General features: G+C 43.8%; 1 protein-coding gene across 1 annotated transcript in view; it reads right to left on the bottom strand.

Moving 5' to 3' along the window:
• The window catches only part of LOC147665639 (cytochrome P450 2F2-like), a gene marked incomplete at its 3' end in the record, with an annotated part of 323,787 nt that overhangs the window by 137,348 nt on the left and 163,378 nt on the right, over nucleotides 1-23,061 (bottom strand). The window contains exon 5 of the mRNA XM_086949621.1: nucleotides 5,714-5,863. Within this exon, the coding sequence (XP_086805747.1) occupies nucleotides 5,714-5,863 (150 nt within the window). The remainder of the gene's footprint in view (nucleotides 1-5,713; nucleotides 5,864-23,061) is intronic.

Consider the following 23,061-nt stretch of genomic DNA (forward strand, 5'->3'; position numbering starts at 1 on the left):
GGCCGCCAAGGGAGGTCCTTATACACCAAAACGGTAATAACGAAATGCATAGCTCCTAATCCAGACATAATACAGCGAATAATAACAAACAGAGGTGGGCAATGACAAGGATCCCCAGCGCAGCCCTCGACATGCATAACATTGAACAACTTCAGAGTATGTATCTGGAATATCAATGGCTTGGCTGACAAACTGAACGATCAAGAAACATTAAAATATTTAAGAACATTGTACTTGATACTACTTCAAGAAACCTGGGAAGAAGCTGAGACAGCCCTCAAAGGCTATATGACACAATTTGTCCCAACCACTAGGACATCATCTTTTGGCCATAGCTCAGGTGGATTAATGATCTTTGCCTCAATTCCCACAGTAGGAGCAATGAAGAAAATAAAGATTAAAACTACTGCTCCTAACGTCATACAGGCGACTGAGATAATAATTAATACCAGAAAGCCGTACCACCGCCTGGTAATAGTTAACTCCTACATACATCCGAAGCACAGACGGAAAGGTGCAAGAGAGCTGAAAGAGACAGCAAGAATTATGGATGAGGAGGAAGCTGAAAATTTAATCTTGGCAGGAGACTTTAACCTTTTTCTTTTTGGAACCGCAACGGACGATGACTTGGTTCACGATCTTAACAGAGCCTGGGGAATACCAACTCAGGCTCAACCATCTCTAACCAAACAAACCACTTGCTCAAACCAACTGTTAAGAGGGCTAGAGCAACTAAACCTAAGGGCGCTAAACAGCCGGTACAAAGAAGACACCCCTCCAGCATCAACCTACCACTCGGCAGCAACTTCCTCCTATCTAGATTACGAATTTGCAACTCTCCCTCTATTTGACACTATCAAATCATTTAAGCTGGGTGTTAGTGACCAAAGTGACCATTTGCCACAAGAAATCCTTCTAAGGACAACCAGAGAAAACCCCACGGAAGTTAGGGCATGCGCTAGATCTGCATACACATCAGACTTCAAACGCATAAGATACAAACAACACAACATCGAAGAACTGTCTTCAAGCGCAAAGGAGCTTATTCACCAGTGCATTTTGGTTATAAACCCAATAGAGGCCTGGGAGCGGTATACAAAGACTCTGGGGACCAAATACGCTACAAAACTAAGGCCACTCAAAGGCAAAACTCCTAAGTGTGTATTGAGCAAGACAAACACGCTGGAGATAAAAATAATTAAACGGAATATAAAGCAAACTCTGAACCAACTCCGTACACAGCCTGAAATAGGGCCTTTGCAAGATGCTCTACGCAGCTTAAAAGCGAACCTAAGAAAGGCAACCTGGGAAATCAAAAGACAGGCGAACGACGAGCTCTGGGCAAAAATAAAGTACGATTCGAAACAAAAAAACAGTGCTAAATTTGGGTAAACAATTCACAGCTTGCAGCGGCCGGGTCATCAAGGAATAAACTCCTACATATCAGAGGCAGTTTGGGCTAATTTCCTGCACAACCTCGAATCGACTACAGCCCAGCTTTCGACCATGTGGACCGGGGCGAACTCTGGCAAAAGCTTGACAAATGGGGAATACTGCAACCGCTCCTGAGGCAATTAATCCTACTCCACACTAACACCTGGGTTAAGATTAAGCTGGGAGACTGGACGCACCTCTCCAGGAGAATCAACACCTCTAAAGGACTAAAACAAGGGTGCGTCCTAGCCCCTACTTTGTTTAATCTTTTCCTGGCAGACCTACCAGGGGAACTGGACAGCATCAAATCGCACGCCCCACGGTTGGGGGACATCACGCTGTCCAACCTCCTCTACGCTGACGACCTGGTTCTACCTACAACTGATGCTAACATATGGGAGCGAATCAACTCTCGGAAAAGATGCTCTTACCCTCGATAGAGTAATCAGCAAAACTTTCAGAACCATCTTTCGGCTACCCAGCTATGTATCTCCTGCCCAAATCCGTCTGGAGTTCGGGGTTCAAAAACAGACAGTGGAACGAAGGGCAGCTTCATAAAATGCTGGCATAAGATTAGAAATGCAGAGCAAGGCACCCTAAATGCCCACCTTTGGACTGAGCTGTAGCGACGACAATCTTCACACGAAAGGAAGTATCTGCTGGAATCGTCAGAAGTACTTGAACTGTCTGACCTCTGGAACACCTCAGTAGATCACAAAAGCTTCAAAAAGCTAGTAACAAAGGTTCCAAAAATAACATCGCTATTAGAGGACAAGGAAACTCTAGCAAAAAAGGCACATGGATGGACAGTCTTAAACAACTATAAAACACTAAAGACCTAAGCGTATACGGATCACGGATTCAAACAGAGGACTAAAGAGAAATTTTTAAAACTACTATTCAGTATACTACCAATTCTCCCTCACCTGGCCCCATGGAAAAGGAACCAGGAAGACAAAACTTGCCGTCTCTGCAGTGCAGGACCTGTAGATTTAATCCACATAATATGTTTCTGTCCAATCTTAATGGACAAAAGGAGATCCTTATTACGCGTAATATGGAACCAGAAGGGCATCAGAACCTGCAGACGTGCAGTCAAACTATGTTTCAATCTGCAGGAGACCCATTTAAACTGCAGACTTACAAAATACTTTGACGCAGTGACGGAGAGAATTAAGGAGACACAAAATGAGGAAACAGAGTAACATTTAGACACTGCCTCTGAGCACAACCATGTGTCCGCAGCTCAAATGAATAATACCAGAAATGTAAACTGTTAATATGAACTGCATAATTTTAACTCCTGATAATTAATTTTACCTTTGACACGTATCTCTTTTAAAGCTGTGTACTTTAAATTGTGAGTTTTAATTAACTATGCAATAAACTTATCTTATCATTTCTGTGGTCCTGCTTTTGGGATACACTGCCTATTTAGGTGTGACCTATTAATATTTCAAAGGGAGGCTTTCTTCTTATCAAATTGGTTATTTTAACAGGTTGAACAGCAAGTTTAAACTTCAGCAGTCAGCCTACATTGGTGGACCTGAAATCATGTTTTCCTTTTCACACCAGTGGATGGCACAATAAGGACTTCTGTTCGCAGGTGGCCTTTAGCTTACCATGACATGGACATAGTTTCTACAGCATATACTATAGCCTTACAGGACAGCTACTTATGCAAATTAGGGATCAGTCTATATGCTTTAAGAGCTACAGGACATTCATTGGGCACTGGACAGCAGTGCCTTAGTATGCAGAGTCCAAAAACTAGCAATAAAATAAATCACAAAATGGGGCAACCATGGAAAAAAAGCCATTTTCATAAACCTAAATTTAGTTAAGATTCCCTGAGCATATTGTATATCTCTGTATTATACAATAAAGTTTCCAATCATAAATTCAAAAAAGGAGTTAAATAGCATTCAATATGAGTCTGTGGGTTTTTATTTTCTTATTTCTGTGATTTTCCACAAAGGCATATTCTCCACTTCCAGATAATGTAATCAATACATCCTTCCAGATAATGTAATCAATACAGCCAACACGTGTGTTTCGTCTATAAAGAATTGTCCAAAAGACTTCATCAGGGCTAGAGCAACTAATTTCTCGTGGCCTTCTCACTAATATTCACAGTTTTCAAAGAAACAAATATAATTCAATCCAATCTCCATTATTTCACGTAATCCAAAACTCAATTCTTGGCACATTGGCCGAACATCCACATCATATATCATTTATCCAGACTGTCAATCTCTGTATCTCGGAAGAAAACTCCCTGCGTGTATAAATCCGAGCGATTGTGGAGCGCAGGGGCAAAAGCCCTGCAACCTTGATGTTCGGGAGACCCATTACAACCAAAGTGTCTTAATGGACCAACAGAAGATCAATTAATGAGGAAGAAACCCATTTAATAGAATATAATTGTAAAAGGAAAATAAAGGCCTATGCTGACAAGTGCCAACATGCAGAATATGTACTTTCACTAGAGGAGATCGAGTGCTTGTCTGTCAGTTTAGAAAATAACAATCTGATGCTCCCTTCGATGCTGAGCCATTTTATGTGATAAACACCAAAAGACACAAGGTGACTGCCCCGCGTCCTGGAAAAGTCTATTAAGCGAAATTCCTTGCATTTCTACATGTGGCTTATCATTCATCGGGCACTGATGTCAATGTAGAGACTGGGTCCAAAAGGACAAGTGAAATCCCGACTGCTGTTCCTGCATTACAAAAACTGATTACGTACATTTCTACTGCCTGTCTCCAGGTCTGAAGACACTGTCAAGACATAGGGTCAGAGGACACCGAAGAATCATTGAAGAGCTATAATTGTGTATTTATTTGTAAAGAAATTATATTTTTTTATTTAACATAGGGGAGATGTAGTGTTGTGCGAGTTAGCAATGACAGAACCCTATTGGCTCCTGATAGATTCCATAGAACCATGAAGTAAGGGTTAGAGCGTAATGAAATGAATACAGGTTTAGAATGTTGAGTTCGCAGTTGAACATAAACAAATAAAGACCTGTAATTCTAAGTTTCGTGTGTAGCATAGTCATTGGCAGGTACCCAGGCTGGGGAGGATGCTACATTAAGTAACAGCACTGAAATAGCTTTGTGTTTCTTGGGAGAACTGCAGCTATCTTGACCTTAACTGTGGCTTGCCATACATCCATCTTTCCAATACGACTACTGTGTGAAAATATTAAGTGGCTAATATAGAAACATATCCATTTAAGTGAAAGACACAATGATGTCACATTGAGGCGAAACTGGAATCTGTCCTTGTGGGAGAGATTTATATTCAGCATTGGAGGTATTTATAAACTGTTAGCTTTCGAGGATTGATAACATTGAGAAGAGTTCATGACTAGAAAGATTAAGAGGAGGCTACTGTGGTGCAGCAAATGTTACACTAACTTCAGTTGTTTAGTGTCAGGAAGTATGGGCAGCAAAGGCACCAGTGCCTTAGAGCTAAGCAAGAGAGGGATGAAGTATTAGAATTTTGCCTGCTTTCAAATTGTCCTAGGACATAATGGATCGTTCCACCACTGCTCTTACTGAAGGTAACAAGCCTATAATGTCTACCTCCCAGTGATCTATTTCAACCACCATGACACGTCCATCTTATTTTATTATATTTATGCTTTTATAGAGCATTGGTGCTACTCAGAGGTCACTTCACAACCTCTCAATAACTAAACAGCTGGATTTGTCCCCAGGTTTGTTAAGTTGTAGCTTTGCTTGATGCGGTTTCATGTCACAATAATCAAGAAGCAAAATATTAACCTGTAACTATATTGAGTCAGGATAACTACCACTATATAGTCAAGTTTTTTATAGACTAGTGTGGGTTTACAAGTCTTAACTTCATATCATCAAGGTATATAATTGTGTAGGTAAAACTATTAAATCCATATATTCCTACATTGACAATATAGTGGTAGTTTTAATCCTGCACATGGTAATGTGCAAGAACACCCTTGAAGAGTTAGTCAAACAAACATCTTATACACTAGATTTTGAATCCCGTAATTTGCAAGTATCTATCACTGCTTACTGGTAGTAGCTATGTTAACTACAGGTGAACTAACACATTTATGGAGAGGAACCATCAAAGACTACCCATCATCTCTCTTTTATAGTATACCGCGACTTGTCAACAGATATATACAATCATACAATAAATGCTATCTGCCTTCCAAAGCAAGTTTTCCCAATGTCTGAGAACCACAGGGCCCATTTCTGTCTTTTCTTTTTGACCCACAGATACTAACATTTCATCTCTTTAAAGGTTTTGATCAAGCAGGAAACTTCCTCCTGGATTCTCTCCTCCAAACTCCTCTTTCCCATTCCAAAGGTTGTCAAGGCAAGGATAGCAAATTGGCGAAGCTCCTTCCACTTCTGTCCCTGGCTGAAGCCAATTCCTTGAAGATGGAAAATGGAAAGTTAGTTGTTTATTTAATTACAAATTACTAAAAAGTTATAACAGTTACAACTTAATGAACTCTGACCACTTTCTGTTCATGCTAACAGTAATTCAAGTAACATATACAGCTTAGAAAGGTGGCAGAGATAAAGAGGATCATATTTAGTTTGGCATGCAGTCTACAAGCCTTCCACATCAGCAGAAGCTCCTTACATGGCAGACAGGCATATAGAAAAACAGTGATAGGGACTGCATTTTAAATAATACAGAAGTACACAAAATAATGGGGGATGCAATGCAATGCTTGACTTAATCTCAGCCAGAGCCAGCTTTAGGGTAGTGTGACCGGGGCCAGGACACCGGACTGGGCACCAACCTCAGGGTGGCGATTGTGTTTTATACTATCTTATGAGTTTAAAAGCAACAGTTGTAGAGTTCCTTGTGTGGCCAGCAATGTTAGGCAACAACAAAAATGGCAAGATTACTCTGGTAATGAATGTACCTGTTGGAGACAGATCAGAGTTTTGTCAAAAGGCAGTTTCAACTCATTATAAAGCAGCGCAGAGGGTTAATATGCCTGCTGTTAGGAAGGTGTACCATGCGGATCACAGACTGTATTTTATGTTGCTAGCTTAGTGACTTACTGCTTTTGTCACAGAGACATCTTTTTGTAACTTGCAGTTCATCAGTGACAATCCTAATAGCACATTGAGCTAAACACTGTCATCAAAGAGTTGCATGCAAACTGCACTGTATAGGGTAGAATTTTGGTATTTCCCCCAGTTGTTTATTATCCCAATGTTGTTAAAAAGGGTTAATTGAGATAGAAATGTATTCTATTAGTAAAGCCACCCACAGTATTATGTTTCAAATCCTTAGTTTGTCCTTCTCTAGACCAAGATCTCTTGAAATATACTACCTACAAGTATGAATGACATGTGACTCCTATACATTATAGTCCTCCCTGTCTTATGTAACATTTCCTAAACACTGTTATGTTATCAGGATCTGTAAAGCACAAATTTCACCTGTGCGGTATCCCAGTGCTGGAGCAGGTGTGAATGTCATCTGCTAGGTGTCAGTTAAAGAGCCCGGTCACCAGCTTATTGCTGAATTGCAGAAGTGAGGATAAGGCTCAAATGTTCAGATGGAGATTGTTCCAAGTTTTGGGTGTGAGATAGGAGATGGCTATGCCTACTGTTCTGCTTTTGTGGATGTAAGGGATGTGTGAGAGAGAGAGAGTGAGGCAGAGCATACATGATCTGGTTGAAGGGGAAGCGACTGTTGAGGCAGGCTGGCCAATGTTGTGCAGTGCCCAGTATGTGTTTGTGAGGAGTTTAAATTGGCAGTGTTTGGGTATCTTAAGCAAGTGGAGATCTCTGAGGTGATGCATAATGTGAGTGGAATGTGGGAAATGCAGGGTGAGTCTAGTAACTGCGGTCTGCATGGTCTGAAGTTGGTGGAGGAGGTCATTGGGAATTCCGGCATAGAGTGCACTGCCGTAGTCAAGTCTGCTAGTGACTAGGGCTTGAGTGATGGTACATCTGGTGCTCTTGAAAAAATCCATCTAAAGATTTGTGGGGAGGATGAGTAGTGTGTGGACGCATGAGGAGGTAACTGTGTTCACCAGTGCGAACATGTTGAGTTTGTCATCTAAGATTATTCCCAGGTTATGGATGAGCTTTGAAGGCAATGGTATTGGACTGAGCTCTGATGGGCTGTATGACATCACCACGTGTTTCTTTACCACACACATTTTTATAATGCAGAGTTTACAGTGCATTCCACTATCACACATTTACATTCACTCACATGTGAAGTACCTTTACCACACAATTTATTACCATGTATACTTTTACCACGCTTACTGTTACAGAAAAAAACAGTCAAAGTCTAGAACTGCTCCTATTGTTTAAAAATTATATAATAAATCTTAATACGTTATTGTAAACAAAATATATATATTTAAACAAAATTACATTTATGTCAATTATAGGTTTACTACTGTATTTAAATTGTATATTTTTTGGAGGAGACCCCCAGCCACCCTTATTTAATGACACTTACAAATATATAAACTACTTACTACATACTCATCAATACAAACATATATGCATTGTAAAGACTTGTGTGGTAAAGACTAGGATGGTAAAAGTAATTGGAATGTAAAAGATGCATTGTAATTGCCTTTTGTAGTTAAAACTTCCCAGTAAAGTCTGTTCCCTGCTCGGATGGCCTCTAGGTGGTATCCCAGGGGGAGCTCTTGTTCCCGAAGATCATCATTTCTGATTTAGCTGCATTGAGTCTCAGGCAGTTGGTTCTCATCCATTTTGCTACAAGAATCATGCATTTGGTGAAGTTTGATCTGGTTGTGGGTGATATTGACAGGATCAACTGGGTGTTATCATCATTTGAGATGATGGAGATGTAATGAGATCTGATGATGTCTGAGAATAGTGTCATATAAATCTTGAACAGGGTAGGGCTGAGGGACGAACCTTGAGGGACTCCACAGATCTGGGTCTTCGGCTTTGGTGTGTAGGGAGGAGTCTGACTGACTGTATTCTCCTAGTGAAGAGGGAGCATATCCATTTGACGGATATAGTTTGGATGCCTGTAGCGTGAAATCTTTTGATGAGGCTGGACTGTGACATGGGGTTGAATGCTGCAGAGAGGTCAACCAATATGAGGGCATTCGTTTCTGCTCAGTCTAAAATGGTGCAGATCTCATCTGTGATGTTGTGTGCTGTCTCCACACTGCGATTGCTACAAAAGCCAGATTGGGAGTAGTCAGAAAGATTGTGGAGTTTCAAATGGTTAGTGAGTTTTTGGCGGATTGCTTTCTCTATCACCTTTGCTGGGGACGGTTGTAGGTGGATGGGTCGGAAGTTAGGTTATGTTATGTTACGTCATGATGGGTTTTATAAAGCACTCAGCTACTCAGGCAGAGTGTGCCCGGCGCTATCAGACCTAGCAGGCACAGAGCACAAATACTCGAAGAGATCATTGGCCGAACAGCCAGGTTTTGAGATCTTTCCTAAAGGCAAGCAGATTCTCTGTCTTCCTCAAAGACAAAGGCAGTGCATTCCAGAGTTGGGGCGCCAGAAGTCTAAAAGAGCGATCCCCTATGCAGGCTCGTCTAATTGACGGAACTGTGGCCAGCGCTAGCGATGCAGAACGTAATGATCTAGCAGGGTGGTGGAAGCCGATTCTATTCCTAAGGTAGCGAGCACCCGTACCATGGAGAGCTTTGAATGCCATGGTGAGAGTTTTAAAGGAAATACGTTTGCATACAGGCAGCCAGTGAAGAGATATAAGAAGTGCTGCAGTGTTGGATCTCCGGCTGAGGCCGAAAATCGCTTGTGCAGCGCAGTTTTGTACCATTTTCAGGCGCGAAAGAATATGTTCGGGGAGGCCCAAATATAGCACATTTGCGAAGTCCAGCCTGGAACCTATCAAGGCCTGAACCGTGGTCCTCCTGTGGGCAAGGGACAAAAGTGGGAGAAATTTCCTCAGCATTTTTAAAAAACCGAAACATTGTCCCACTAGGCCCCGGATCTGCGGTTTAAAAGTAAGACACTTTTACTCCTAAATTCTTGGCCACTGAAGTGTCCACGGAGGGAGGAAACATCGCCGCCGGCCACCAAGACTTCCAGCAGGGATCCAGAGGACAACCGAAAAAGAGAACCTCCAATTTGTCTGAGTTACATTTCAGATGATTCAGTTGGAACCATGTGAAAACGGCCCCCAAACAGCTCTTAATCCTCTCTCCATCGAATTCAGTGTTCTTTTCACTCGTGAAAAGAAGCTTTTTGTCATCGGCGTATGATACAATCTGGGCGCCATAGGACTCCACCAGTGCCGCCAAAAGGGACATGTAGATATTAAAAAGAGTGGGGCTCAGGATAGACCCCTGAGGAACTCCCACCTCCAATGGCGGCACTAAGGCAGAGTACGGAGGGGCCCAGATTGTTTGTTGGCGGTCGGATAGAAAGGACTCAAACCAACTGAAAGCCATCCCCCTTAAACCAATCTCATAGAGTCTTCAAAGGAGACGGTTATGGGGGACGGTATCAAAAGCTGCCGAAAGATCTAACATCACCAACATCGCCTTTCCTCCGACATCCAAGACCTCCTTGATGGCTTCCGTGACCTCCAACAGTGCTGTTTCTGTGCTCATGTTTGCACGGAATCCAGACTGGGTGTGGTGGAGGACATATTGTGTCTCTAAAAAATCCGAGAGGGAGGACTGCACATGCTTTTCCACAACCTTGGCAAATGCCGGGAGAAGGGAAATAGGTCTATAGTTGGCATGAATGCTGGGATCAAGGTTTGGCTTTTTTAGGAGAGGAAGGATAAGAGCATGTTTCCAGGCCTGAGGAACCACTCCAGTGTCAAGGGATTGATTTAAAATCGGGTTGATTATAGGGTTAATGACTTGTGCTAATTTAGCAAGGAATTTAGCAGGATACGAATCCAGCGGGGAGCCCGATTTTAGTTGGATAAGAGATCCAACGAGGCTTTTGGCAAGAGGGTCGGAAAGTTCCAAAGTAAAGGCCTCTTGGAGGCGAAACAAGGTGAGAGAAGAGTAGAATTGGAGGCCTTGACAGGGTCTGATGGCGAAAAAGACGACTGAATGATTTTAATTTTATTGGCAAAAAAATCTGCTAGTTGAATAACCCACGGTTCACAATGTGAACGTTTTGATGTTATGGATGAGGGCGACGTGAATTCCTTCACAATCCCAAAGATTTCCTTGCTGGTATTAGTGGCAGCACCAATTCTCCTGGCAAAATAAGCCACTTTTTCCAAATTAATTTCATTATGATAGATCTTAGTGCACTTCCTATAGGCTTCCTTCAATAACCCATCATAGTTTTGACGTCAAGCTCTCTCGGCCTTCTTACAAAGCCTTCGACTAACATTGAGTGACGGCGTAAAACAGGGTGCTGAGGCTCGAGTGGTGTTTTTGCGAACCGCCTGAGGAGGTGCTAGCTCGTCAAGGCGCTTTGCGAGCCAAATCTGAAAGAGATCTAAGTCAGCCTCTAGATCACCGGTGAACAAGCAATGATGTACCATCAGAGACTGTGCTAGCATGTCAGATGACACGCGGTGAAAAGCACGAGAGGCCAGGGACTGGCGACTCGAACCACTGTTTGTTGACCTGGTTATATGTAAGATGTCAAAATTCACCAGATAGTGGTCGGACCACAACACTGGTATAGGTGCAGCAACAACAATGGGAGTGGAAGAAAGAATTTGGTCCAGTGTGTGGCCTTTATTGTGGGTGGCGGTGGCAAGATACGGGATCAGACCCAGTGGAGTGGTGGTATCCAGGATCTTGATGGTATCAGCAGCCTCTGCCATGTCCATGTGGATATTAAAATCACCCAAAAGTAAGCAATGCTTAAACTGCACACTTAAAAATGAGATAACCGTATAAAGGTCCTCATGGAATGAGCCAATTGGACCGGGGGGTCTATAAACCAACAGCCCGGCACAGGATTGATGTGGTGAGAGAGACAAGCAAAAACCCAAAGCTTCCGCCCCATGGATATCTTCCGTCGAGATGATGGAACAGGTGAAGCACTTATCAACCACCAATGCAACCCCCCTCCCTTGCCAGTAACCCGATCCTTTCTTAGCAAAATATAGTTGGGGGGGGAGGCATTGGCAATATCCGGCCCTGAAAGCTCACCAAGCCAGGTCTCAGTTAGAAAAAGACAAGCAGGCTTAGACCAGATAATAAGTTAAAAAATGTCTAGAGCATGCTTACTCAAGGACCGGGTATTAAGCAGTAAACAGGTGACATTGTTTTTCAAATTCCCGCACCCGATATCGGATCAAGGTTGCCCAGTTTGTTGGGGTCCGCCAATGGTTTTTTAAAGAGGGCTGTAACTGCAGCATGCTTCCACTACTCGGGGCAGTTGTGGACTCAATGGAGGAGTTGAGGATGTAAGTGAGGAATTTGCTGATCAAGGGTCCTCCTAGGTTGTAAATATGGTGTGAAAATGGGTTTTTGGCGACCCAAAGTGGATGGTCTTAGTGAGTAAGGTGGTGTCTTACTCAGAGAGTGTTCTCCAGTTGGTTAGGTGTCTGTCTTAGTGGTAGCTGTGAAGTTTGCTGATGGTGCCCTGAGGGTTCAGTTGTTTTTTGAAGTTATTGTAGATTTTCTTAATTTTGCGGTTAAGTAGTTTGAAAGGTCATCAGAGAGTCTGTGGGAGGGGTGATGGAGTTGGTGAGGCATCCGGGGTGGTGAATTAGTGAATACACTCATTACACAAGTATGATTGATTGGCTCTGTTTAATGTGTTTCTGATGAAAAGTGCTTTGTCACCCTACACTGGTATAAGTAGTGCTATGAAACAAATTACATGCATCTGAGAGAGGGGCAATGGAGAAATGAGGGGCATTCTTGGTGGTTGATATTGAGGGAATCATTGGAGATGGAGGTTGGAGGGGGTGGCAACAAAGATTGATGCATTAGACACCACCAGTGCTAAAGCCAGCCCTGATCTCAGTCACTAGTAATTATTCAGGTCTAATATTATTTTGCACACTATGTCACCTGAGTTTGGACCCAGTCATATGCCAATCAATCTTAAGCCTGCTTCAGTAGGAACAGTGCAGGCCAAACTGCCAGGCCAGGTACTCCCTGAACCGGAACACAAGCAACCCAAGACCAGCTTCATTTCTATCAGGCTCATCATTCGGGTGTAGCACAGTGTGCATAGGACCTATGCATGGGCATAACGGTCCCACTTAGGGTGACAGACTGATGTATATAAAGAAGTGATAGATGGAAATCAGTCTTGAAGCTACTCCAATAGGAACAGTTCAGCCCAAACCTACGACCAGGTCCTTCTTGAACTGGAACACAAGCAACCTATGACTGATTTTGCCGATATTAGAGCGAACCCGTTGAGTATAGCTTGGTATACCTGTCCCGCTTAGGGTATCACACTGAAGTATACAAAAGAGTGATTAATGGAATGCTTCAATTAATGTCAGCCACCTCAGTTTGGACAGACCAGTTTCACCCTTATTAGAGCTTATCAGCCGAGAGTAGCTTGTTTCTAGTTGCACAATAATAACAATGGACTGGGATGTGGCCAAAGTAATTATCAGTGTCTAAGCTTAGTTCAAGAAATTCTATCCATCACTTTTTTGTGTGCTTCACTCTATATAGGGCATGATGACTGTTACTTTGACCTAGCGACTCAGTGGCATACAACCCAGTTTTTTCACCACTGTTAAAGGGGGTGGGAAAACTGCAATGTGGTGGATGGGGCATCCACCTGTTTTTTGAAGGATGCCCTGCAACCAAGAATCTGTAAATGACCCTCAAAATATAAATCCAAGTTTGAATGGGTTGGTGCTAGCACAGGTCACAAAGTACACTATCCAAGGGAATTATGAGTATATTAAAGAAAAAAATTGTCCTTTGCAGTGACATTTTGCTTATGCACCGCAGCTGTCATCAATGAAACATGGAAAAATCCCTCAGTTTTATTAAGCAGTTTGGCTAAATGATATCTTATTTGCATACAAAATGTACCAACCTGTAACAAAAACAGTGGTATCGTCTAAGAGATATGCTGGTCAAAGATTGCTTCATAATATCCTGGAGAGATTTAAACATGTTTTTTTTTACTCTCTAGTATTGGTGGCTATTATAAGGCACTAGGGGCCAGATGTATCAACCTTCAGATTCGCTATTATGAAATCACAAAATGCAATGCATGAAGGTTTTGAAAAAAAATTGAGATTCCGACATATTACTTAATAGTGAATCGCAAATTGCGATTCTCTGTTAAGGAAACCCTTTCTATTCATTCCTATGGACCTCATAGGAATTAATGGGAAGACTTTTGCAATATGTGATTACCGAATTGGTAATTGGAAATTGCGAATGCAAATTCAAGGGTGATAGGGGGGCAAAAGGCGACGCTGCTGCACCCCCAAAAAGGTAAGTGTGCACATGTGATGCCACATGGCACTTAGAAAAATTTGCATTTTTCTGAGGATTTGCAAATTACCACTAACTTCAAGTTGGTGGTAATTTGTGTAGGAGAGTAGGGTCTGCTATCCTATGGTCACCCCAAATATTTGCTTTTTGCTTCACTGGTTTATGACTTAATGTGGCTGTGGGCCTGCTAATCAGACCCACAGCCTGCTGTTCTCTCTCTAAATTACTGCCAATGCACTTTAGGTGCATTACGAATTGGAATGGGTTCACCTTATTGGCCCCTGTAACAGTGTACCCTGGGTACCCAGGGCATAGGTGTTTCCAAGGTCTACCAGGGGCTGCAGCATGTATTGTGCCACCCCTGGCCTGGCCTCCATATTTGACACAACTGGCTGATCACTCAGCTGGGGTAAGTTGGTGTAATCACCTCTTACTTAGATATAGTATCCCTATATCTACCCTTAAACTGGACACATATGTTCCTATCAGCCACTCCTATGGAAGGCCTCATCAATCCTGGAGGCAGAGCGCTTGGAAATATGTGAGATGGTGCTCTAGCATGAGCTGAGCCTGTCTGCAGCTGTCGGGAACCACTCCCTAAGCTGTTCCGGGATATTGCCATACCATATACTCTTAAGTGCATCATAATCCTCGCGGTTAAATGCTATCTTTGGTTTGGCTTTATCAAAACATGTCGAGTAAGGTGTCATACGAATTGGAATACTATCCCCTCGACAGTTCTGTCGACGGGGATAGCATTCCACCCTTCTAGAGGGACACGACATGTGTGTAGCCTTAACCCCGGTTAAAGTTAACCAGAGCCTCAGCATCACAAAATGGATGCTGCCACCACAGACACGAGTCTGGCCTCCTGCTGCTGACCGAAACTCGGCAGATGGTGGCCTGGACAAAGAGTTTCCTGCCTTGGGAGGTGAAAGCACCACCCCAGACAGGGTTTTGTGTATTGTATTGGGTAGGACAGGGCTGAATAGAATCAGACATGCCCGGGGCACACAGGGTGTCCCCGTGCATAAGCCAGTCCAAACCGGTCCTGGGACTTTCCAGACCCAGGCCTGGCGAGGAGCTGGACAAAGGAAAGGGGGTGTAACCGCCCCCCTTCCTGGTTCCTCCTAGAGGAGGGACCTAGTAGGTGATCCACCCCTCAGATTGGGAATAAGAGTGGGAGCAGTGCCATTGTACAGCAGATCATCTTGAATCAACTTGAAATAAAGAAGAAGACTGGACTTCGACATTCTGCTGCTCAGAAGACTGAAGAGAATCTCCCTTGTGGCCTAGGAGTGGCCACCCTGTGAACACAGGCACCAACCAGCAACTCCACGTCTGCTTTGCCGCCACCTCCCGGCGGGGCCCGAGCCCAGAGCCTGACAAGAACCAGACTCCTAGACCTCTCACAGCCCGATCCACAGTCCCTGCAAAGAAGGGACCCGTGGAGGCACCGAGTGACGTGGGACCGGACCTCTTGGAAGACACTCAAAAAGCTGACTGCGCAGCAATCGAGGCATCCTCGACGTTGTGCTTTGGGGACTGAGAACCCCCACCACCGAGCAGCCCTTGCACCGAAGATCAGCCCCCCAGCATCTCCACGATCTGCGTGGGGCCCTTTTGCATTGTGCCACTCGACGCGCCATCCCGGCCACTAGCCACGTGGTCAGCGGCCATCTTGGCGACGAAACCGACAAACTACACAGCGGGTCTGGTTGCTCCAGACTTGCCCAAGGTCCTGTGAAAAGGAGCACTCGCTCTGACCTTGCTGGTCCGAGTGTTAAGCATCTTTTGATTCCTGCGTGGCTTGCATTAGCCAAGGCCTGTTTGCTCCGATCAGGTCGCCAACACTGCCAACAGCGAGAAACCTGGGTGGGACAGCTCGTGACCGACTCCTGGAAGTCCTCGACCCCCGGTGTCCACGTGGCTGCAGAGAGAAGCTACATGACAACGCCTGTTTGCACCCGACATCGCCTGGTTCCAATCTGGTTCCACGGTAGTCACTGGCTAGTGACTTTGAACATTGTCCCCTCTGCTTTCAGGTCTTCACATCTTCAGATCCACCCTTGGATCCACCGGTACTCTTCACATCGAGCCGCCTGCAGCATCTTCAGCTCCAAGCACCATCGACCAGCGTGACGAAACCCGACACTACTTCGACCCTGTGCACCCGCTTCCTGTGGGTGAGGTAACTCAGCTCCGCCGGTGTTCCTACACTGGTACACATCTCAAGGGCCTGTGTCTTAAGTTTCAGCGTTCTAGGTCACTCGGAAAGTTCCTAACTATCTAACTTTGTACTTTTTACGCACCATAGACTTTACATTGGAAAGTGCGTGCACTTTGAACACTGCAACCGAGTCCCGCGGGCCTTTCCCGACTTAATCATTGCTAGTCTCGAATAGCTCCAGCGATTCCCAAGGCCCTAGGCCTGTTCCCTTTCCAATTGGTATCTCTTATACCACTTTCTTAATATATGGTTTAGGTGGCCCCTAGGGCTCATCCATATTGTTCAACTTTTGTGTATTTTAAACTGTCTTGTGATTTAACGCTTGTGCTTCTGTGCTCATAAAGATTCCAGGGGATTTTATAATTAATAAATCAATATATATTTTCAATATATATATCTGTGTGGTGTCCTTTCATTTGGTATTCAAGGGGGTTGTGTATGGTAATACAGCTGGCTTCACACGCCTTTCAGAGTTTAGCCTAAGACTGCTTTGTCCACATTACCACTAGGATAACTGGTCTACAAGGTTGAATTACAACCAATCATCATAACGGTTGCTTGGCATGGTACAAAGTGATCACTAAGAATTAGTGAGCATTATATACCAGGCCAACTTCTCACAATTTGGGATTCCTTAAAGCTGGGTAGCAATTTTTGCTATCTTCATGTATTGCATTCAGGGAATAGCAAATTGCGATTCTCTAAATGAATTCGCAAAATAGGTAATCACAAAAATTGTGATTCTCTATTTTGCGATTACCTATTGGGATGATACATCCCAAAAGGATTTTTACAGCTCGCAAACAAGCCTATTCTGTGCCCGTTTGCGACCGGTAAAAAGCTTGATACATCTGGTGGCTGAGAGAAATATTTTTTCTTAAATCTAAAGACAGCCTAGAAAACAGACAAGCAGAAAAGATTATTGTTACCATGTAAACACTGCTGATATCAAAAGAAATCTGAATAAATACAATCCACTTTTTGATTAAGTGATATTTCTCACTTTAACTGAAAAGTGAGCAAGGAAAGTGAAATACATATTTCGCTTCTGGAATGTCCATGGGAGGATAACTAAATGAAAGATACTAAATATATGCATAAAATGTGGCGAAACCCCGATGTTAGAGGCCCAAAAATTCACTCAAAGCATTATAGGCATGTACAAGTGTGTATAGCATTTAGAAATGGTATGTGGAGAAATTCAGCACATCAGATTCGTTTAACAAATCAAAACATTCACCCCCAGTCAAAAGATCCGGGTTAAATCCATTATTCTTTTGCTCATCATGCCACCCCAGTTTAGACCTGGCCATATGCAAATCAGTCAAGACCCTGTACCTCATGAAACAGTCCAGCGACGGAATGCAAAACAAATCAAAACAGCCAATGGAGGAGCGGGTGTGCATTTTAACTGAACCAACAGGAATTGTTTTTCAGAGCTGGTGCTAAATCCCCTTGGGTCTTTGCCATCTGACTACAAATGCATTTTTGTGATGAACTATCACACAAATAGTCTTAAAGAGAGCAGTAATCTTAGCACCCAGTACTCCCAATGACTTCTTCACATATTTGGAGAATCACTGTATTGAATCTGTTAGGGAGCTGATCTTCAGACATGTTTTGTCAGTGTTCCCTGAATGGTGGTCAGTGACGAGCTGTCCTGAAGGACCTTCCTTATGTCAATCAGAATGTCATCCATCCTTGTTATATTTTAGGCACGTTTTTTCATGGCAGATAATTTTGGGCCTGATTACAACTATGGACTGCCGTAGCCACAATGGTGGTGGGGTACCGCTGCACTTGTAGACCGACCGCCCTATTACAATTTGGGAGGTTGGACCGTCATTGCACCGCCCCAAACCGCCAGGAATCAGAGATCCCTGGTGGTGGTGCAGTGGTATCAAAGCCGCCATATGCTTGGCGGGACCACTGGGGTCCCTCCTAGCAAGTTATGAGTTTCCTCTCTGCCATGGTTTTCATGGCAGTTCCTACTCCATGAAAACTGTGGTGGAGATGAAACAAAGGGGGCTCCTCAGGGCCATGGGAGGCATGCTGGGAAGCACATATTGGGCCTCCCTGTGTGCATACATCCGAGTACCCTCACGGCATGAGCATGGGCATTGTCTTGTTTCACTTGTTAGAGACCATCATCAGTTTGACAGTTGAAAATTCAGGGAATAATTTTTCCTACACAGCAGGGGAATTTAAATTACGCACATCAGATAAGTGAAGTGACTGACGTGTTCTATATACTGGTATTATGTACATTTGAGAAAGGGACCTTCATGCTCTGACACATTCTACAACTGTGCGTTCATGGACAGACAAACGGCTAAGTAGCGTCTGTATAATTTAGACTGATAAGGGCATAGAATTTTACTTATGCCAGTCATGCCTTTCACAATTCACATTCCTATGGGCAACATATGCAGGATGTTTGGCATACCTCTTATATTGCATCTTACAAACTGTGGTGACAATAGGATTGTTGTTCCTGTGTAAGAGCTGAATGATACATTTGGAGAACACATCCTGCATGTGTGAGGATATACAATTGGACATGGACAGGAAGATAGCTTTATGCATGTACTTGCAATGTATCCCAGTTTAATCTTGTTGTAAAATGCATTGCTTTCCACAGGTAGACTTTTCAAGGTGTGTGGTGTCTTGGCTTTGAAATCAAGTCAAGTCAAGTCAAGTCAAGTCAAGATTTGTATGGCGCACTACTCACCCAGAGGGTCTCAAGGCGCTTGGGGGGGGGGGGGTTCGCTACTTATCAAGTAGCCAGGTTTTGAGTTGTTTTCTGAAGGAGAGGTGGTTCTGTGTAAGGTGGAGGAGGGTGGGGAGAGAGTTCCAGGTCTTGGCCGCTAAGTAGGAGAAAGATCTTCCTCCCATGGTAGCTCTTCGGATGCGTGGAATCGCGGCGAGGGCTTGATTGGACGATCAGAGTTGGCGGTTGGGGGTGTAAAGGGTCAGGCGCGTGTTGAGGTATTTGGGTCCTAGGTCGTAGAGAGCTTTGTGTGCGTGGGTGAGGAGACGGAATGTTATTCTCTTGTTTACGGGGAGCCAGTGGAGGTCTCTCAGGTGATCGGATATGTGATTGTGGCGGGGTATGTCTAGGATGAGTCGGGCGGAGGCGTTCTTAATTCGTTGGAGTTTTTTTTGTAATTTGGCTGTGGTTCCGGCGTAGAGGGTGTTTCCGTAGTCCAGTCGGCTTGTGACAAGTGCTTGGGTGACTGTCTTTCTTGTTTCGGTGGGGATCCAGCGGAAGATCTTTCTGAGCATACATAATATGTTAAAGCATGATGATGAGACGGCATTGACTTGTCTGGTCATTGAGAGGGAGGAGTCTAGGATGAATCCCAGGTTGCGAGCATGGTCCGTTGGTTTGGGTGCGCTGCCCAGTGCCGGTGGCCACCACGAGTCGTCCCATGCGGAGGGGGATGATCATAGGATGAGGACTTCCGTCTTGTCAGAATTCAGTTTTAAGCGGCTGTTCTTCATCCATTCGGCTACGTCTTTCATCCCTTCGTGTAGGTTGGTTTTGGCGGTGTTTGGGTCTTTGGTGAGGGAGAGGATCAGCCGTGTGTCGTCAGCGTAGGAGATGATGTTGAGGTTGTGCTGGCGTGCGATGGGTGCGAGGGGGCTCATGTAGACATTGAAGAGGGTGGGGCTGAGCGAAGATCCTTGTGGAACGCCGCATATGACTTCGGAGGCCTCTGATCTGAAAGGGGGGAGGCACACTCTCTTGGTTCTTCAGGCGAGGAACAAGATGATCCAATCCAATGCTTTTCCTTGTATCCCGGCGTTGCTGAGGTGTTGTACTAGGGTGCTATGACAGACCGTGTCAAACGCTGCGGATAGGTCCAGGAGGATGAGGGCAGCTGTTTCCCCGTTGTCTAATAGTGTTCGGATGTCGTCTGTGGCTGCGATGAGGGCGGTCTCGGTGCTGTGTTTGGCTCGGAATCTGGACTGTGAGGGGTCAAGGGAGCCGTTGGACTCGAGGAAGGCGGCGAGCTGACTGTTGACGGCCTTCTCTATGACTTTGGCAGGGAAAGAGAGGAGCGAGATGGGGCGGTAGTTCTTAAGTTCGGTGGGGTCTGCTGTAGGTTTCTTCAGGAGGGCACTAAGTTCGGCATGTTTCCAGCTTTCCGGGAAGGTAGCGGTGTTGAGAGAGCAGTTGATGATATCTCGGAGATGGGGTGCTATGATGGAGTCAGCCTTGTTGAAGATGTGGTGGGGGCATGGGTGGGTTGGTGATCCGGAGTGAATGGAGTTCATCAGGCGGATGGTGTCTTCGGTGCTGATCGGGTTCCAGGCGCAAAGGGTGGTGGTGGGGGGCTTTAGTTCGGTGGTAAGGGGGGTGGTCTGGTCGCCAAAGCTGTTATGTATGTCAGCGATTTTGCTGTGGAAGAATGAGGCTAGAGAGTCGCGGAGGTCTTGAGAGGGAGTGATGTCGTTGGAGACGGCGCTGGGATTGGTAAACTCTTTGACGATGCTGAAGAGTTCCTTACTGTTGTGGGCGTTGTTGTCGATTCGATCCTTGAATGCTGATTTCTTGGAGGATCGGATCAGCTGGTGGTGTTTGCGGGTGGCGTCCTTGAGGGCGGACATGTTGTCTGTGGTTGGGTTTTTTCACCAGGTTTTCTCGAGGGTGCGGCAGTTCTTTTTGGAGTTCTTGAGGTCATCATTGAACCAGGAGGCTTTTTTGCTACCTTTGTTGTTGTGATGGTTTTTCAGGGCTGCTAATTCGTCAGCGGAGTGGGTGATCCATTGTGCGAGATTGATGGATGCTTGATTAGGGTCCGATGATTTGGCGGGAGGGTTTTCGTTTAGAGATGTGGTGAGCTGGTCGGTGGTAATTTTGTTCCAGTTTCTGCGGGGGACTTGTTGTGGGTGGTGATGGGTCATGGTCTTTCTAAAGTTGAAGTGGACGCAGCTGTGGTCTGTCCAGTAGAGTCCTGTGGCGTGATTGAAGGAAAAGTGCTTGCTGGAGGAGAAGATTGGGTCAAGCGTGTGTCCGGCGTGGTGGGTGGGGGTGTTTACCAGTTGTTTGAGTCCGAGATTAGCGAGGTTGTCCAGAAGGGTGGTGGTGTTGCTGTCGTTGTTCTTCTCCAGGTGGAAGTTGAGGTCCCCTAGAAGAATGTAGTCCTCGGAGGGGAGGGCGTGTGGACTGATAAAGTCGGTGATGTCTTCGCTGAATTGTGTTCGGGGTCCTGGTGGTCTGTATATGGGAGTGCCTCTAAGTGTGGTCTTGGAGTCGGTGTGTATCTGGAAGTGAAGGTGTTCGGCGACTGTGAGGGTGTCGTCGGAGCTGGTCGTGATGCGGATGGTGTTCTTGTGGACGATTGCGATGGCTCCTCCTGTTTGGTTGATGCGGTCCTTTCGGATGATCTTGTACCTGTTCGGGATGGCAGAGACCAACTCAGGGGAAATTACAAGGGGCTACTCCTCCTCTCTGGCTCTCAGGCTCACCATCTGTTGTCATTGCAGCTTTTTGATTTTACTCTTAATTTGTCTTTGAAGGCCTGCTTCATATTATGTTACCATATTTTATATTCTACAAATTTCCTCCTGTTTGTGCCACCACATTAACCTTGCCATTTTCTTAAAAGGTAAAAGCGTGGCAGACACCCCTACATATGTCTCCCTGAATCTGACATTTCTCAGGTGTCCTGAAGGGTAGAGAGACAAAATATCGAAATTAAAATATCGATATACAATAATATCGATGTTTTAATTTCGATGGTATAGAATATCGATGTGCAATAATATCGATAGACAGAATATCGATATTAAGGTATGTATGTTACTAATATCGAAATTGTTTAGTGTTATGTATTTTATTATGTTTATATGTTTGTTAAACATGTTTTTTAATGTATGTTTAGAAATTAGTAATTTTGTTTACATTTTGCCTTTTAGTATCAGAGCGGGTTGTGGGTTTATAGGGGACTAGGGTGGGAAGTAATTTAATTATAATTATTTAATTATTATTGTTTTCAAATATTTTTGATTAATAAATAACTATTGATTAATAATTAATTGGTAATTAATTATTATTAATTAGTTAATTAAATTATTTAGAGTTAATGTCATAATATTTATTATTTTTTGTTATTGTTAATTAATAATTAATTGGTAATTATTATTAAGTGATAAAATGACAATTACATTTTTTATGTGATTTATTTATGTGTATTGGCTTTTGTGTTTTTTAGGGGAATAGGGTGTGACATAATTAAATCAAACTAATTAAAGAGATTGTATTTATTTATTGGTATTTATTGTTAAATAATTGTTAATTAATTAATTGGTAATTCGTTTTTTAAAATTATTTCATAATATTAATTATAAATAATGTATTATTAAATATGGTTTATTCTTGTAAATATCTTGTTAATTAATTATTAATTGGTAATTAATTATCAATTGGTAATTAATATGTGTTAATTAGTTAACTTATAATTACATCAATGTAATAATATTAGTTGTTATTAATTGATTAATTGATATGTATATTAAATGTGTTTTTTTGTATGTGTAGTGTGTTGTGTGTTAAAGAGGGAGTAGTGTGGGAAGTAATTTTTACCCCCATGCTATCCAATGCTTTTCCTACTGTTGCACCCTCTGGAGTGGGAATAGTAATTTTTACCCCTACGGTATCCAACGCTTTCCCTACTGTTGCACCCTCTGGAGTGGGAATAGTAATTTTAACCCCTACGCTATCCAACGCTTTCCCTACTGTTGCTCCCTTTGGAGTGGGAATAGTAATTTTTACCCCTACGCTATCCAAGGCTTTCCCTACTGTTGCACCCTTTGGAGTGGGAATAGTAATTTTTACCCCTACGCTATCCAAAGCTTTCCCTACTGTTGCACTCTCTGGAGTGGGAATAGTAATTTTTACCCCTACGCTATCCAACGCTTTCCCTAATGTTGCACCCTTTGGAGTGGGAATAGCAATTTTTACCCCTACGCTATCCAACGCTTTCACTAC

Source organism: Lissotriton vulgaris, unplaced genomic scaffold, assembly GCF_964263255.1.
Source record: "Lissotriton vulgaris unplaced genomic scaffold, aLisVul1.2 SCAFFOLD_614, whole genome shotgun sequence".
NCBI classification, from domain to species: domain Eukaryota; kingdom Metazoa; phylum Chordata; class Amphibia; order Caudata; family Salamandridae; genus Lissotriton; species Lissotriton vulgaris.